The sequence below is a fragment of the Oryza glaberrima genome, chromosome 11, assembly GCF_000147395.1.
Source record: "Oryza glaberrima chromosome 11, OglaRS2, whole genome shotgun sequence".
In the NCBI taxonomy this organism is placed as follows: Eukaryota; Viridiplantae; Streptophyta; class Magnoliopsida; order Poales; family Poaceae; genus Oryza; species Oryza glaberrima.
Window position 1 is genome coordinate 18,892,007 of NC_068336.1, and position 14,643 is coordinate 18,906,649.

The 14,643-nt window shown below is 44.8% G+C and overlaps 2 protein-coding genes across 2 annotated transcripts; both read left to right on the forward strand.

Annotated features, from left to right (window-relative positions):
- The first annotated feature begins 1,636 nt into the window (after nucleotides 1-1,636).
- LOC127755912 (BOI-related E3 ubiquitin-protein ligase 1-like) lies at nucleotides 1,637-3,101 on the forward strand. The gene has a single exon (XM_052281523.1). The coding sequence runs from the start codon at nucleotides 1,711-1,713 to the stop codon at nucleotides 2,761-2,763; it is 1,053 nt and encodes a 350-aa protein (XP_052137483.1). The 5' UTR covers nucleotides 1,637-1,710; the 3' UTR covers nucleotides 2,764-3,101.
- Nucleotides 3,102-10,448: 7,347 nt separating this feature from the next.
- LOC127755911 (UPF0481 protein At3g47200-like) lies at nucleotides 10,449-14,183 on the forward strand. Its single transcript, XM_052281522.1, has 2 exons — nucleotides 10,449-11,357; nucleotides 13,269-14,183. The coding sequence occupies exons 1-2, from the start codon at nucleotides 10,659-10,661 to the stop codon at nucleotides 14,076-14,078; spliced, it is 1,509 nt and encodes a 502-aa protein (XP_052137482.1). The 5' UTR covers nucleotides 10,449-10,658; the 3' UTR covers nucleotides 14,079-14,183.
- Nucleotides 14,184-14,643: the final 460 nt, after the last annotated feature.

Genomic DNA, 14,643 nt, shown 5'->3' on the forward strand with positions numbered 1-14,643 from the left:
TTTTCAGGTCCGGATCCAGCAATGTCGCTACCAAATCCTGCCCCCGGCTCGGCTGCCTCAGATGCCGCTGCACCACCGCATATAATAATACCAAAAAAAAAAAAAAACCATATCCCGATTTCATCGATCCATCCATCCAAACTGGGGCCAAATGGCCAATACTCTAATCACAAAATTAACAATCCTAATTGCTCCAAAGTACGTAGTACAACAGTACAGGACGCACAGCGATTATATAACGGCCGCCAGGTCATCCTCGCACCGTTCTCCACTTATCACCCCCAGATCACACCAAAGATTGGACCGGATTTGTTTAGTTTAGGTTTCGATTAGCTTAACGATACTGTACCATTAAACAAACCAATCAACCAATTAATTAATTACTTAATTTAATTAATTAAACAGAGATCAGCAGCAGCAGCATCAGCGGTGGCGGAATCTGGGCCCCCGGCTGGTTTGACTGACCGCTCTGTTCCCGTCTCCGGTGGGCCCGGGCCCACCGTGCTCTCCTCCTTGCCGGCCGGCCCACGCACGCATCTGCCACTAAAACAAAAGAGAAAAAAAAATATAGACCAGAGTATATAAAATAAAAAAGAAAAAGGAGAGGTGTCACAGCAAAGCGAACACATGAAAAAGCAGGCAAAGGATTTTTCTACTCCTTTTCCCTCCAAATAAAAAAAGTCAAGTCATGCGTGTGGGGCCACACGGCGATCGACCCCTTACGTGGGCCCCACCTCCGTGGTTGCCTCCTCGTTCGCCAACCTCCCTTGAACGCAGCAGCATCAACAAAAAACCAAGAAAGTGACACTTTTAATATCTTTACAGATTTTTCTTTTTAATATCCTTTAGATTTGTAAACTCCAAAAAAAATATCATTATTTATTATTATTAAAAAAAGGTGAGGTTAGCAGCGGTGGTGGGATGACTGATGATGAGGAGTGATGAGCAGTGGAGAAAAGGCAAGCAAGCAAAGGTGGACAAAAAGAAAAGGAAAGGACGAAACCACCTCACCTCATCTCATGGCGTTTATTGTTATCTGCTCCACCTCCTCCACCACCACCACCCCCATCTGCTTTGATTCCATCAACGCCACGATACAATAATTACTCCGTATTACTCTCTCTCCCTGCTTAATGCCGCACTAACCCTTTTTTTTCCAATCTGGACCGGCAAGCTAGCCTGTGTGGTGTGATCAGCGCCTCGGAAAGCGACGCTCGCAGAGATCCCCGGATCGGATTAGCCAGCTCTCCCTTTTTTTTTTCTCTATCAAATCCAGAGAGACACACACAAAAAAAAAATACAAATTCAACATTTTTTTTAAACATGTGCACATGCACTGTGCTGCCACGACGGAGGTGGGCCCCACATGGGCTTTTCGGGTGTGTCTTGGTCGTAGGGACATGCGAGGATTAGATGGATGGATGGATGGAGTGGTGGTTGTCATTATTGCGGGGGTTAATTAATTAATTAATTTGATCAAGCGGTTAATCACCTGGTTTAGCGCTAACCCTTTTGTTTATCTATTTATTTATTTATTATTTTATTATTTTGTCTCGTGTGCGAGTGGTCGATGCTTCCCACCACCATCCATCCATGTGTCACCCCTCCGCTTGCTTTATATAGCCCACGCGCCTCCCTCTCCTTCGCCTTCGTCTTCGTCTTCCTCCAGCCACGCCATTCTGTCGCCTCCTCCACTTCTTCTCTTTCGCCATGGCTGTGCAGGCGCAATATGGGGGTGGGATGGCGGCGGGGATGTGCTTGCCAGACCATGAGGTGGAGGCGCAGATGCGGGCGCTGCAGGAGCTCGGCGCGATGTTCTCGGCGGCGGGTGGTGGTTGCTACAACGGCGGCGGTGGCGGCGGAGGGTATGACTGCGCCGCCGTGGTGAGCGGCGCGGCGCAGAGCGAGCTGACGTGCAACAACGGTGGTGGGGTTTGTGGTGGTGCGGTGGGGATGGGGGTGGGGGCGGGGAGGAAGCGGGAGAGGGAGGTGGTGGAGCAGTATGCGGCGGTGGCGTCGTCCGCGGCGCTGCTGCCGATCCCCGGGATGATGAAGGTGGCGGCGCCGGTGAGCCGGTTGGTGGAGTCGGGGATGACGTCGACGAGTGGGAGGTCGGCGGCGGCGGTGGGGGATGCGCTGGTGTCGGAGCTGTGCGCGCAGAGCGCGGAGATCGACGCGGTGGTGCGGATGGAGTGCGAGCGGATGCGCGCCGGGCTGGAGCAGGCGCGGAAGCGGCAGTGCCAGGCGGTGGTGCGCGCGGCGTCGGCCGCCGCGGCGCGGCGGCTGCGGGAGAAGGAGGCCGAGCTCGACGCCGCACGGCGCCGCGCGGCCGAGCTGGAGGAGCGGCTCCGCCAGGCCGCCGCCGAGAGCCAGGCGTGGTGCGGCCTCGCCCGCAGCAACGAGGCCGTCGCGGCGGGCCTACGCGCCACCCTCGACCACCTCCTCCGCGCCGCCGCCGCCGCCCCCGCCCAACCCGCCGAGGGCTTCGGCGACTCCGACCCCCTCGCCACCGCCGCCGCCGCCGCCGCCGCCGACGACGCCCAGTCCTCCTGCTTCGACACAAAGGCGCACGCCGCCGACGACGCCGCCACCTCGCCGTCGGCGTCCAAGTGGTCGTGCAAGTCGTGCGGTGAGGGCGACGCCACCGTGCTGCTCCTCCCATGCCGCCACCTCTGCCTCTGCAAGGCGTGCGAGCCCAAGCTGGACGCGTGCCCCGTCTGCCTCGCCGCCAAGAACGCCTCCGTCCACATCGCCATCAACTGATCGAACACCGTCCTCCTCATCGCCATCGATCTCGCTAACTCCAGATGAGTAATTTAGCTAGACATAGACTAGGTAGGGGGATTAGCTGAATTGATCCAGTTCGTTTTGTTCTTTTAGTATTAGGGTAAAAAAAAATGATGACATGGTTAAATTCCATTGGCGTTTTGTGTTCATCCCCTCTCTGCTGTAAAATTATCGCTCAGTGGAAAATTTCACCGTGTCCTCTTTTGGCCTTCCGGGTCAAGAAAAGCTTACAAGTTGTAAAAAAAAAGTCAGGCATCTGATTGTAAAAATTGAATGCATGGCCCTTTTTTTACCATTTTATTTATTACTGTCAACGACTTATCCCATTTTCCATGGGAAACCAAACTGTTCGAGATCAAATTTCACATGAAAAACGGAAAAAAAGATTTAAAAGAAGGGGGGTTAATTAAATTATGCCGTTACGTCCGGAAAAGGTGGGATTCTTTCGGTGGGTGAGGCGGCAGTTTGTGTTGGTTTTTTGCATCCGGGCATTAATCACCGCAGGATTAATTGTACTACTACTGTACCCAAATCGGCACGGTTTCCGAGGCGGATTAATGAGATGCAGGATAAAGATATCCACATGAATGCACCCAGTTCAGTGTCAGGGGGTGGGGTGGGTTGGATACTTGGATTGGATGACTGGTGATGTGAAAAGATACCCCCCAGCCACGGGCCACTGGAGTTGGGAGTAGTAGTACTACCAGTAGACAGCGAGATTGGCAATGGCAGGAGGCATATGCATTTGCCTTTTTTTTTTCTTTTGGGTTTTACAGTACACACCTGACATCTCCTTGTGCTTCACCACACTGCCTTTGCTCAGCTTTCCTTTCCCTTTTTTTTTTTGTGAGTAGGAGTGCTAGCCGGATCGGATTGCTTCATCTCTTTGAAAATAAGTACAGTACTGAAGTATTACTACTCCGGACAAATAGTACATTTTAGAAATACACGCAGCAGAAATGCGGAGCTGGGAGCATGTTGCTACTTCTATATTTTAGAACGGGTGGTTATTTATTAAGTTCACTTTTCAAAATGTTTGATTCATTTTCATAATTAAGCAGATAAAATAATCTGTCTCTCTCTCTCGTTTGGTTGTTCCGACTAGTAGTAATAATAATAATAATTCTACAGTAGGAGTAAAACGGGAGTAGTAAAGGTTTGCAGCAGGCAGATGCCATACTGGCCTCCTCTTTTCTGCTTCTGCCGCCGCTGCATCATGTCTGACAGAAGCAACAACAACAAACAACAGGCAGGCTAATGTGTCTCTCTGTTCTGGTAGTTTTCTTTCACCGGGAAGGCAGCAGTGTGCAGCAGTGGGCAGTGGGCGCCAAGCTGGACCAAAGCAGTACACTCATTACCACAGCAGCAGTGGCAGGCAGTGCATTTGTACTACCGCTAGTCCTACAATTGGGTCGAGATCCTTGCAGCTTTTTTGGATGGAGTACGAGTACCAGCAGTGTCACAGCAGCATTGCGGGGGTTGGGTTGTGTCGGTGTCTCCTCCTTTCCTCGCGTCTCATCGCATCGCATGCCATTGGAAAGGGAGAAAGGATGGAGAAGAAAAAGAGGCATCTGCTGCGTTTGGGTCGTGTTGCTTTCGCTCATTGAGGTCAATGACTCGAGATGTGGAGGTGAGGGGCCTCTCTGGCTTTTCTCTTTTGCAGCCAGCTGCTGGTGCTTGTTCTTTTTCTTCTTCTTCCATTTGTGAGGCAGATGAGAGAAGAATCAAGGAAGCCAACCATTGATGGTATTGAAAGAGTGAGAGAGACCCTACCAATATTGATGGGGGCACAACACTGACCAATTATGCGTATTCCAAACTGATTGTATTTCTAGTACTAGAGTATGAAGGTCTCTTTGACTCCATCTCCTCTAGAGCTACAGCACAGCTAAATAATTTTTGCTCAACATAAAATAGAAACGAAATTTGGTGGAGCGTTCTCACGTAATGAACTAGAGATGTAGAGTTGGGTGTATGCTGCTTAACAACCCCACTTAAGACCCAACTCCTTAAACTAAATTTAGGAGTTATGACTCTACCAAACAGGCCTTAAACATCTTTGAATTCCAACCAAATTTCTGCATTCCAAACACTCCGAGGATCGGCATTGTTAGCCTGCTTGTTCGAGCAAATATTGAATTATAGAGGGAAACTATTTATTTGAATTTTGCGGTGCCCTAATTTTTGATAAACTATTGATATCTTGCAATTACTAAACTAAAATACCTTTGAGATTTTGAAGAAATCATAACAGACGCCTTACTATGACAGGTACATTACATATCATAAAAAAAATAACATCAAATATTAGTACGTACATCAAGTTTAGATCATGAACTTAAATGGTGTACCGTAGTAGGTACAGAATTAAAGGTCGTTTTGGTTTGATGCCCTGTGGAAAATTCAGATAATACCAATTCAAACCGGTCCTTAAAGTTTGCATGTGTCAGCTAACGGTGCCCTGACGCTAGCTGCCACACTCGAGCATGTGCAGTGTTCTCACAAATTCAGTCACAAATTCAATGCGTACAGCCAGGCTCTGGAATTGGAAACCCCCCACATATACGTACGTACATACACATACGCAATACAGTACGTACGTGTACGACAGATCAGTGCCGTCCGTTTAGGTACACATACATTTGCATCATACGTACACAGACTGTATTTAATTTACTCCTCTCCGGATCAGATGTTAGGTATATGTAGCTAGTAGCAATACGTACTCGTGTACGACCCATATGTACGTACATCAACTTGCATCGCAAAATGGAGATGGGCCAGTAATAATTTGAAGTACGCACCGGTACTAAAGTTGAAAGAACAAATTCTGTTCAGTCTGGAAATTAAAAATCAAAATCGATCTTAGATACGTATGGTACGAGATAGGAAAAGTCTCTGGATCGGTCGAATTGTCCGATAAAAGCTAGGCAAAGGTATCGATTGATCGTTGGATCCAACGAACTGGTTTGGTAACATTCTTTCTTTTTTCGGATGGTACTCTTAATTAATTCGAATTTTCTGTGTCTGAATTATTCTGCTTTTGCTACGACAAAAGGATCGAATAATTGAGACCGAAATCGATCGATCGATCGATCGAACGAACATGGCGTGAGACGCAGATCGCACTAGGAAGAGGAGGAGAAAAAATGTGTGGCAAATGGAGTGAGTAATTGAGTGGTTTTGCTGCATGATTAAGCAGAGGAAGAATGGTTTGATCTCTGAAGGGGACGCATGCTCGAATGGATGATCCTTTTTCTGGCTGCTGCGCCTTTTTTTGGCTCCTTTATTTGTTCATAGAGTATTTCTTTTGTTCGTGCATGTATGATGATACTACTACATGGATGTCTGTGAGCTTTGCTTCTTTGGTTGTTCATGACTGCTTTTGCTTGCTCCCTTTTGATTCCCAAGGAGAGGGCACTAGGAGTTTAATAGGAGTACATCATAAAGTGTTTCTGATGATAAAAAGAAACCCAACTGAAATAATTTAAAAAGATTACAACTATCAAAAAATTTTAGAACACAAGAATTTTACAGGATCACAGTACAATTAAATCCAAAAATAAAAAATAAAAAATCCTCTAAATTTCCTTTTCCAAAGAAGGCCTGTATAATTTGCACGATGAATTGATCGAGATATATAATCAAAGGAGCTTTTGCAAGGCCCTACCACCGAGCAACTACTACACCCTACATTTCGCAAGTTAAGCCATAGTTGAACTATGATGAGATTACTGAGATGGGCCCTGATCAAAATGTGTCTCCAGGCCCGGAGAAGCAATCAAGCAAATGCAAAAAGCCCAAATTAATCATCATGTCCCTAGCTGGAATATAATTAATCAATGCCAATTAATCTTCCCCGTTTGATCCCTCCTATTCAGCTCGATTCGATCGATTGGGTTCACGACCTACCCGTATACAATCATGTGGGGCCGTGCTTGCACGCTCTGTCTCCTCTTCTTTTTCGTGGGCCCCACCTGTACGTGAGTGAGTAACTGTATGCGCGTGAAGAAATCGAGATTTTGTCTCGCAAAAAAATAGGGAAACGGATTTCGACATGCGGACAATATGGCGAAATTGGCCCACCAAAAAGTTCGGCCCGCTAAAATGGAGACCAGTTTGGCACCTCAGATATGGGCCGATTTGACCTTGGGGAACTGGGCCGTACGCGATGTAACATGGCTGCAGTGGCCCATCAAAGCCCGGCCTGCTATAGTCTCGTGATCAGGGCTGGTGATGTGGCCCATCTTTCTTTCTGAGAAAAGTGATGTGGGTTGGGATCCAGTTTCTGGTGGGCCAGACTGGGCCGTATGGATGGTTGGGCTGGTTCAGATGCCGTTGTGGGCTGCCTCGTTAAGGAATAAGTTCACTTTTAATCCCTCGTGTTCAAACCGAGTTTAAATTGCATCCTCGATACCAGACAATACACATCTCTCAACTTGTAAAACCGATGTACCCAAATACACCGGTTTTGTAAGTTAAGAGACATGTTATATATGGTATTATGGTTTGGGAACGAAATCCAAACTCGGCGTCAAGACGAGGAACCCAAAATGGACTTACCCCCTCGTTAACCATGGGCGGCGTGCAACGTGGCGCCATGGCTACGGAAGTAACGGAGCTCGCTTGGCCAAGGTGACGATATGTCATCAGAGCCTGGCGTGCATCAGACCCGATGAAGTCATTGAACCGCGCATTGAGGCACTGGTTGAACCATGGTTTAAGGTTATGTACATTTAATACTCCCTTCATCCCGTAATAAGTTTATTTTTAGCTCTTTTCATTTGTTCTAAATTAAGTTCTTTTTTAAGTAATTATTGCGTCGGAGTTTATGAAAGTAAGGAATAATTGTAATGGGAGTAGATAAAGTGGGAAATAATTGTATTGGGATTTGATAAAGTATGGGTATTTTTTGTCTTTTTGGTTTTGTATTGGTATGTATAGGATGAGTAAAAAATAAGCTTGTTTTGGGACAGAGGTAGTATTTTCTTATTATTGTAGTAGCTTGCTTAGCCTGGTGGTATGTAAGTAAATCCTCTAACCTAACTACTCCCTCCGTTTCACAATGTAAGTCATTCTAATATTTCCCACATTCATATTGATGTTAATGAATTTAGACTCATTGAATGTGAAATATAAATGTGAAATCCTAAAATAATTTACATTGTGAAACGGATGATAAGTAGTAACCAAGGATCGATTCCCATGACTCCTCCAAGCAAACCGAGCCGGTAAGATTTTCTATTATGCGCTTCCCATGCGGCATGGATCCTTGGAGCAAACCGAGCCGGTGAGGGGAGCTGGTTTGGTTTTTTCGATTGAACCATCGGTCCGGTAAGATTATTTTATATCTGGTCCTTGCCATATGTTTAAATCCTACTTTATATATTGAAGTGCCTGAATGTTCCAAGTAGAAATAGAATTGTCGCCGGCCGGACATGTGTATATACGGGTTATTGGTCTTTGTAAACAGTTGCAAGACTTCAATATAGGACTATGTGGATAAAAAGTCAAAGGACTTGATTGAGAAATACTCCATTTTATATTATAAGTTGTTTTTTATTTTTTTTCTTAGTTAAACTTTTTTCACTTTAGTCAAGTTTATAGAAAAATATAACAACATTTCCAACACAAAACAATCATATTATGAAAATATATTCAACATCACTAATTTTGTATTGTTCATGTTGCTAAACTTTTCTATAAATTTCATCAAACCTATAAAAGTTTGACTAATAAAAAAGTGAAGGTGACTTATAATATAAAACAGAGAAGTACTATATATCTACAACAACAAAGAAACCCATTTATGCATACTAGAAAGATAAATATATGGTATAATTAATTATATGAGCGATAATATGACTTTGTGTGACAGTTTCTTTGTACCAATAAATATACTAAATGAGAGTTCTAACCATATATAGGGACATATCTATACGATACTCTCTTTGGTTTTTTATATAGACATCGAACATATGTTTGATTACACATGGATCTTATTCAAAAAAGTTTATGTAAATATGAAAAATTTAAATCATACTTACAACATCATTAATGAGAAAATAAATCACAACAAAATAAATGATAATTACATAATTTGTTAATAAGCTAGGTTAATAGTCAAACATATATAAATAAAAACAATAACGTCTTACATCAAAATTCAGAGGAAGTACTACACACATATCAATACTACTTCTCTTGTGGAAATGCCATTGCCGTAGACAATGAATCACGTGATCCACGTGCCTGCAGGACGATGTTCCTTCCTTTGGGCACAAACCTAGAAATTTTTTTTTGTTACATACAAATTAATTAATTAAATGTGATACTATACCTCCCCTAAACTCTACTCCATCTTTTGCACACGATCTCAATTGATTATTGTAGCTAGGGTATGCAACATTCCCAACGATGGAGAAATTGAAGGCCACAGCCCACAACATTCCACGAGATCACACTGCACATATTCCTGGCTTCATCAGAGCAAGCTATCCAGGCCAGCTTAGCTGCATATGCATGAGCCGGTGTAGGCCATTGTCCTATGGTATCTCGACCTCTTTACGTAAAGCCTTTCTTCAGAACTTGTGATCGACCGTCCGTCTTGCAGCTGTAAAGAGGAAAAACAGATCATCAACAAACACAATCAGTTTGACCATAACGTACACCACCCATTTATCACCGTAATTCTTCCTAACATTCACCAGCTTTACCTTGTTTGTACTACTTCCTCCGTTTCACAATGTAAGTCATTCTAGCATTTTTCACATTCATATTGATGTTAATGAATCTAGACATATACATCTATCTAGATTCATTTACATAAATATTAATATGAGAAATGCTAGAATGACTTACATTGTGAAACGGAGAAATACTTTGCAGTTTGCACCATGTTTCTAGCTAGGGCTGTGTCTAAACATTTGAGGCCCTGGTGTTAAAACCTGTTTAGAAAATAATATTAAACCAAGGAGTAATTGAATATCATTTTGGACTATGTATAGCATAATCAGGTGTAGACCAACTATTTCACTTGATGACCGTAAATGTAAAAATAAAATCTCTAGTGCTGATTGAAACGTGTGTTCACTTCGTCGTCATGCATGAAAGATACCGGTATTTGAAGTGGTTGTCATTATCATCTAATAACACTTGTTAGAGCCCAGAAAATTTGCTTATTTCAAACGAGATAAGTGAAGAAGGAAGAGACAGACTTATAAAATGGTCTGAGTTTATATATCCTCAAATCATATTAGAACGTACCAGCTTGAATTGAAACCTAAAATTTTAGAGGCTATGTACGGTGGTTGCTTAGCACGTTCCTGCATAATTAAGGCTGGGTTCGGCACCTATACTTCCCAACTTACCTTTGTTTTTCACGCACACGTTCTTAAACTACCAAACGATATGTTTTTCTAAAATATTTTATAGGAAAGTTGATTTTAAAAATCATATTAATTCTTTTTTTAAAAAAAATAGCCGAGTCGCTCCATTTTACGTGTGCGAGAGATTAGCTCCCAACATCTTGTAAAGAACACTGCCTAAATACATCTCAATCTCAAATGGAGCCTAGACCCTAGAGCTATTGCACATGACCATGGTGTTTCCTTTTCTTACCCTAGCATACAATGCAAGTAATCGCATATGCACAACTAAAGCCAACATCTTTTGCTTCATCTCTTCTCCTTCATCTTCCTCCTTCGTCTAATTCTCCATTATATAATTTCCTTTTAGTAATCCGTCCTAAACTGATCCTAATCTATCTCCTCCAGATTAATTAATGGCTATAGCTATATATACCTACGCAACTAGCTCAACATGATCACCAACTAGCCAATCACATCACAAGAACACAAAGAACACTAACAATGGACATCACGGTGGCCGGCGGCGCCGGCGACGGCGGCGAGAGGCGGACGTGGGTGGTGGAGGTGGAGAGGACGCTGCACGACGCGCCCGACGCGGCGGCGGAGGCGTCGCGGTGGCGGCGCCACTGCATCTACCGCGTCCCGGCGTGCATCAAGGACCTCAAGCCGAAGGCCTACCAGCCGCAGGTGGTGTCGCTCGGCCCCTTCCACCACGGCGACCCCGGGCTGGCCCCCATGGAGGCGCACAAGCGCCGCGCCCTGCGCCACCTCCTCCGCCGCGCGGCGCGCCCGCTGGCCGACTTCGTCGCCGCCGTCGAGGCCGTCGCCGACCGCCTCGAGGCCGCCTACCTCGACCTCGGCGGCGGCTGGCGCGGCGGCGGCGGCGACGGCGGCGAGGCGAGGGAGAGGTTCTTGGAGATGATGATCGTGGACGGGTGCTTCCTTCTCGAGGTGATGAGGGCGGCGGCGGCGGTGTCGCCGGCGACGCCGGCGCCGGCGGCTGCGGGGAAGCCGCACGCGGCGGAGGAGGAGGACTACGCGGAGAACGACCCGGTGTTCAGCCGCCATGGCGTGCTGTACATGGTGCCGTACATCCGCCGCGACATGCTCATGCTCGAGAACCAGCTGCCGCTGCTGGTGCTGGAGAGGCTCCTGTTCGTCGAGACCGAGAGGGCTAATGTCGTCCATTCGCGAGTTTCGGTAATTTCTACACGGTTTCGCTATTTCACTTGCATAATTTTATTTTGTGTGTTTTTGGATTTTTCGTCCATAGGTTCTTACATCAAGATTCGTGTTCTTGTACATTTAACTTAGAGCTACACTTAGGCTGTGTTCGAGAGTGAGGGTTTCCCGGCACGCAAAACGAAGCCACGTTTAACGTGCGATTAATTAAGTTTTAGCTAATTTTTTTTTAAAAAATAGATCAATATGATATTTTTAAATAACTTTCGTGTAGAAACTTTTTTTAAAAAATGAACCGTTTAACCGTTTGAAAGGCGTGTGCATGGAAAACAAGAGGGAGGGGTTGAGAACCCCTGCAACCGAATGCAGCCTTTTGTAGAGCACTCATGTTCGTTGAGACCGAGAGGTCCAGTGTACCATGGCGAGTTTCGGAAAACTCTACGTCATCCAAAATATACCAACTGCATCGATTGCAGCTTACCAGTTACAGCTAAAATTTAAAATTTAAAACTTAATTTAATAAATTAACTTGAGGCAAAGAGAAAAAGTTTCATGCTTCAATCTAGCTAGAAGTATAATAATCTAGCATAATAATCTACTTGTTTGTTTCAGCTTACTTCTAATAATCTAAATTATAATAATTCTAAGCTGAATCAAACAGGTATAAGTTAAGTTCAGCCTAGGTTTGAAAACGAGAATTGAATGTAACGAAATCATGACACAACATATAATTAGCGAAAAATGTGTTTCATTTTCGATATAAGTGTGTTCAAAATGAGAGTTTAAAGTAACGAGACGAGATCGCAAGTGGATCTAGTGGGTGGTGCATGAAAAAAAATCCTAACCTAATGCATATATACTCATTTTTAATATAGTATGATGCATATTTGATCCATTTATACTTTTAACTTTGTTATATTCTTTAGGGTATTTTAAAATAATTATATATGAATCATCAATATAAAAATTCTAGATATGTCACTAGATGAGATGACTGATAACTGGCGAAATTGTGTGCTAATTTAGTGTAGAGCACACTGTACATGAATTGCATTAGGCAGCTTGTCACGTTATCTAGGTACGTTCACCTCATGAGAGATTTGCTTTCTCATTGCACCGTGATGCAAAGCAAAAGGCTAATTAAGTTGCATATAAAGTAGTATATCTGAAAATTCTTTCCTTGTTGACATCACATCACAACTATCAAAGGGCACTCTTTATCTTTAGTGCAACATTGTTTGACTAAAGCATAATTAACTACTCGATGTGGTAGATAATTAAAACTAAACCATATATAAATATCAGCAGACACAACATCAGAACTAATCATGACCATGTCAGGGTTTACTATTTCACTATGCACAAATCCGCAGGGGATCGGAAATTTCAAAATATTTTTCTCAAAATAGAATTTGAATAAATCTTGAACAAATTTAAATAGTTTTCGCTAAATTCAAAAAAAATTCGGGTGGAATAGTTTCAAAATTCCCAGAATTTTAAAAATTTTCGTACTGAAATTGCAAACCATGGCAATGGGATTGGACCGATATTTCCGAAATTCCTGAAAATACGGAAATTTCATTACAGAAGTATCAAACCATTGTGTAGGTTGGACCGTTTTCCCGAAATTGCAGGTTTACCGGTTGCTCTGACAATTGCAGTTTGATGTTCAAAGCTTACCATTCGAAATTTCCAAATTTTGTTTCGGTCTCCCTGGATACATTCCGAAATATTGAATCCTGATGAATGATGATGCATGCATACGCAACATTTCGGAGTGTACCTACCAGTTGCTCTGACCATTTCGCTTGTTTAGTCTAGCAAAAACTTATCATATTTAAAGAAATTTGTTTGAAGTCCAAAATTGACCGTTCAAAATTTCCAAATATTATTTCGAAATCTTTTTGATTGATCCTTGCACATGGCCAGAACGAGGACCACATCAACCGGATGGTGCTGCGCTTCCTGTCGCCGTCGGCGCGGACGCCGGCGCTGGGGACGCCGCTGGGTCACCACCCGCTGGACGCGCTCCGGCGGAGCATGCTGCACGGCGAGTACCAGTCGCCGCGCCGGGGGCACGGCGCGGGCGCCCGCGCCCACCACCGCGACATCATCCGCCCCGCCGCCTACGCCGACGACGGCGGCGGCGACATCATCCGCTCCGCCGTGGAGCTCTACGAGGCCGGGATCCGCTTCCGGCGCGCCCGCACCGACAGCCTCCACGACGTGCGGTTCCGCCACGGCGTGCTCGCGATGCCGCCCGTCGCCGTCGACGACTCCACCGAGTACATGCTCCTCAACATGATGGCGTTCGAGCGCCTCCACCCGGGCGCCGGCAACGACGTCACCGCCTACGTCTTCTTCATGGACAGCATCATCGACTCGGCCAAGGACGTCGCGCTGCTGTCGTCCAAGGGGATCATCCAGAACGCCGTGGGCAGCGACAAGGCGGTGGCGAAGCTGTTCAACAGCATATCCAAGGACGTGGTGCTGGAGCCGGAGAGCGCGCTCGACGGCGTGCAGCGGCAGGTGAACGCCTACTGCCGGCAGCCGTGGAACATGTGGAGGGCGAACCTGATCCACACGTACTTCAGGAGCCCCTGGGCGTTCATGTCGCTCGCCGCCGCCATGTTCCTCCTCGTCATGACCATCATGCAGACGGTCTACACCGTGATGTCGTTCTACCAGCAGGCGGAAGGGGGCGGCGGCGGCGGATCGGCGGCGCCGTCTCCGATGTGAATGGATTTGTTTGTAATTGGAATGGTTTTTGGAGTTTTTGGAGTTGGGGTTTTCGATCTCTCGTTGTTTGATTTGGGAGTGAGGGGGTTGGCTTATTTGTGTTGTGTTGTGGGTGCCTCTTCTAATTCCACTGATGATTATTTGGTTTATATTTTACATGTTTTTCATGCATGGCTTGATTTGATTAAGAGCATGTTAATTTTGTCAGGTTTGAATAAGTACCAATTCCACTTGTCACTAACATGTACTACATGCTTTATGCTTATAGGACATGCTAGGGATAAAGGCTGCCTTCTTTTCAGCTATTTGAGCTTAGCTACTCCTCGATTTCCGTTACAACGCTTTTCAAACGATTAAACCGTAGTATATTTCACGTGAAAATTTTTTATATATAAGTTGTTTTAAAAAATCTAATAAATTTATCCATCAAATATTTATATATTAATACTTAATTAATCATATACTAATCATGTTCTCGTTTTACGTGCAACTAATTAGCTGTTTCTAACGCAGCCAAAAAGTCACAAATAGAGAGCACTGAGGAGTGGAACATACTCAGTCAAGT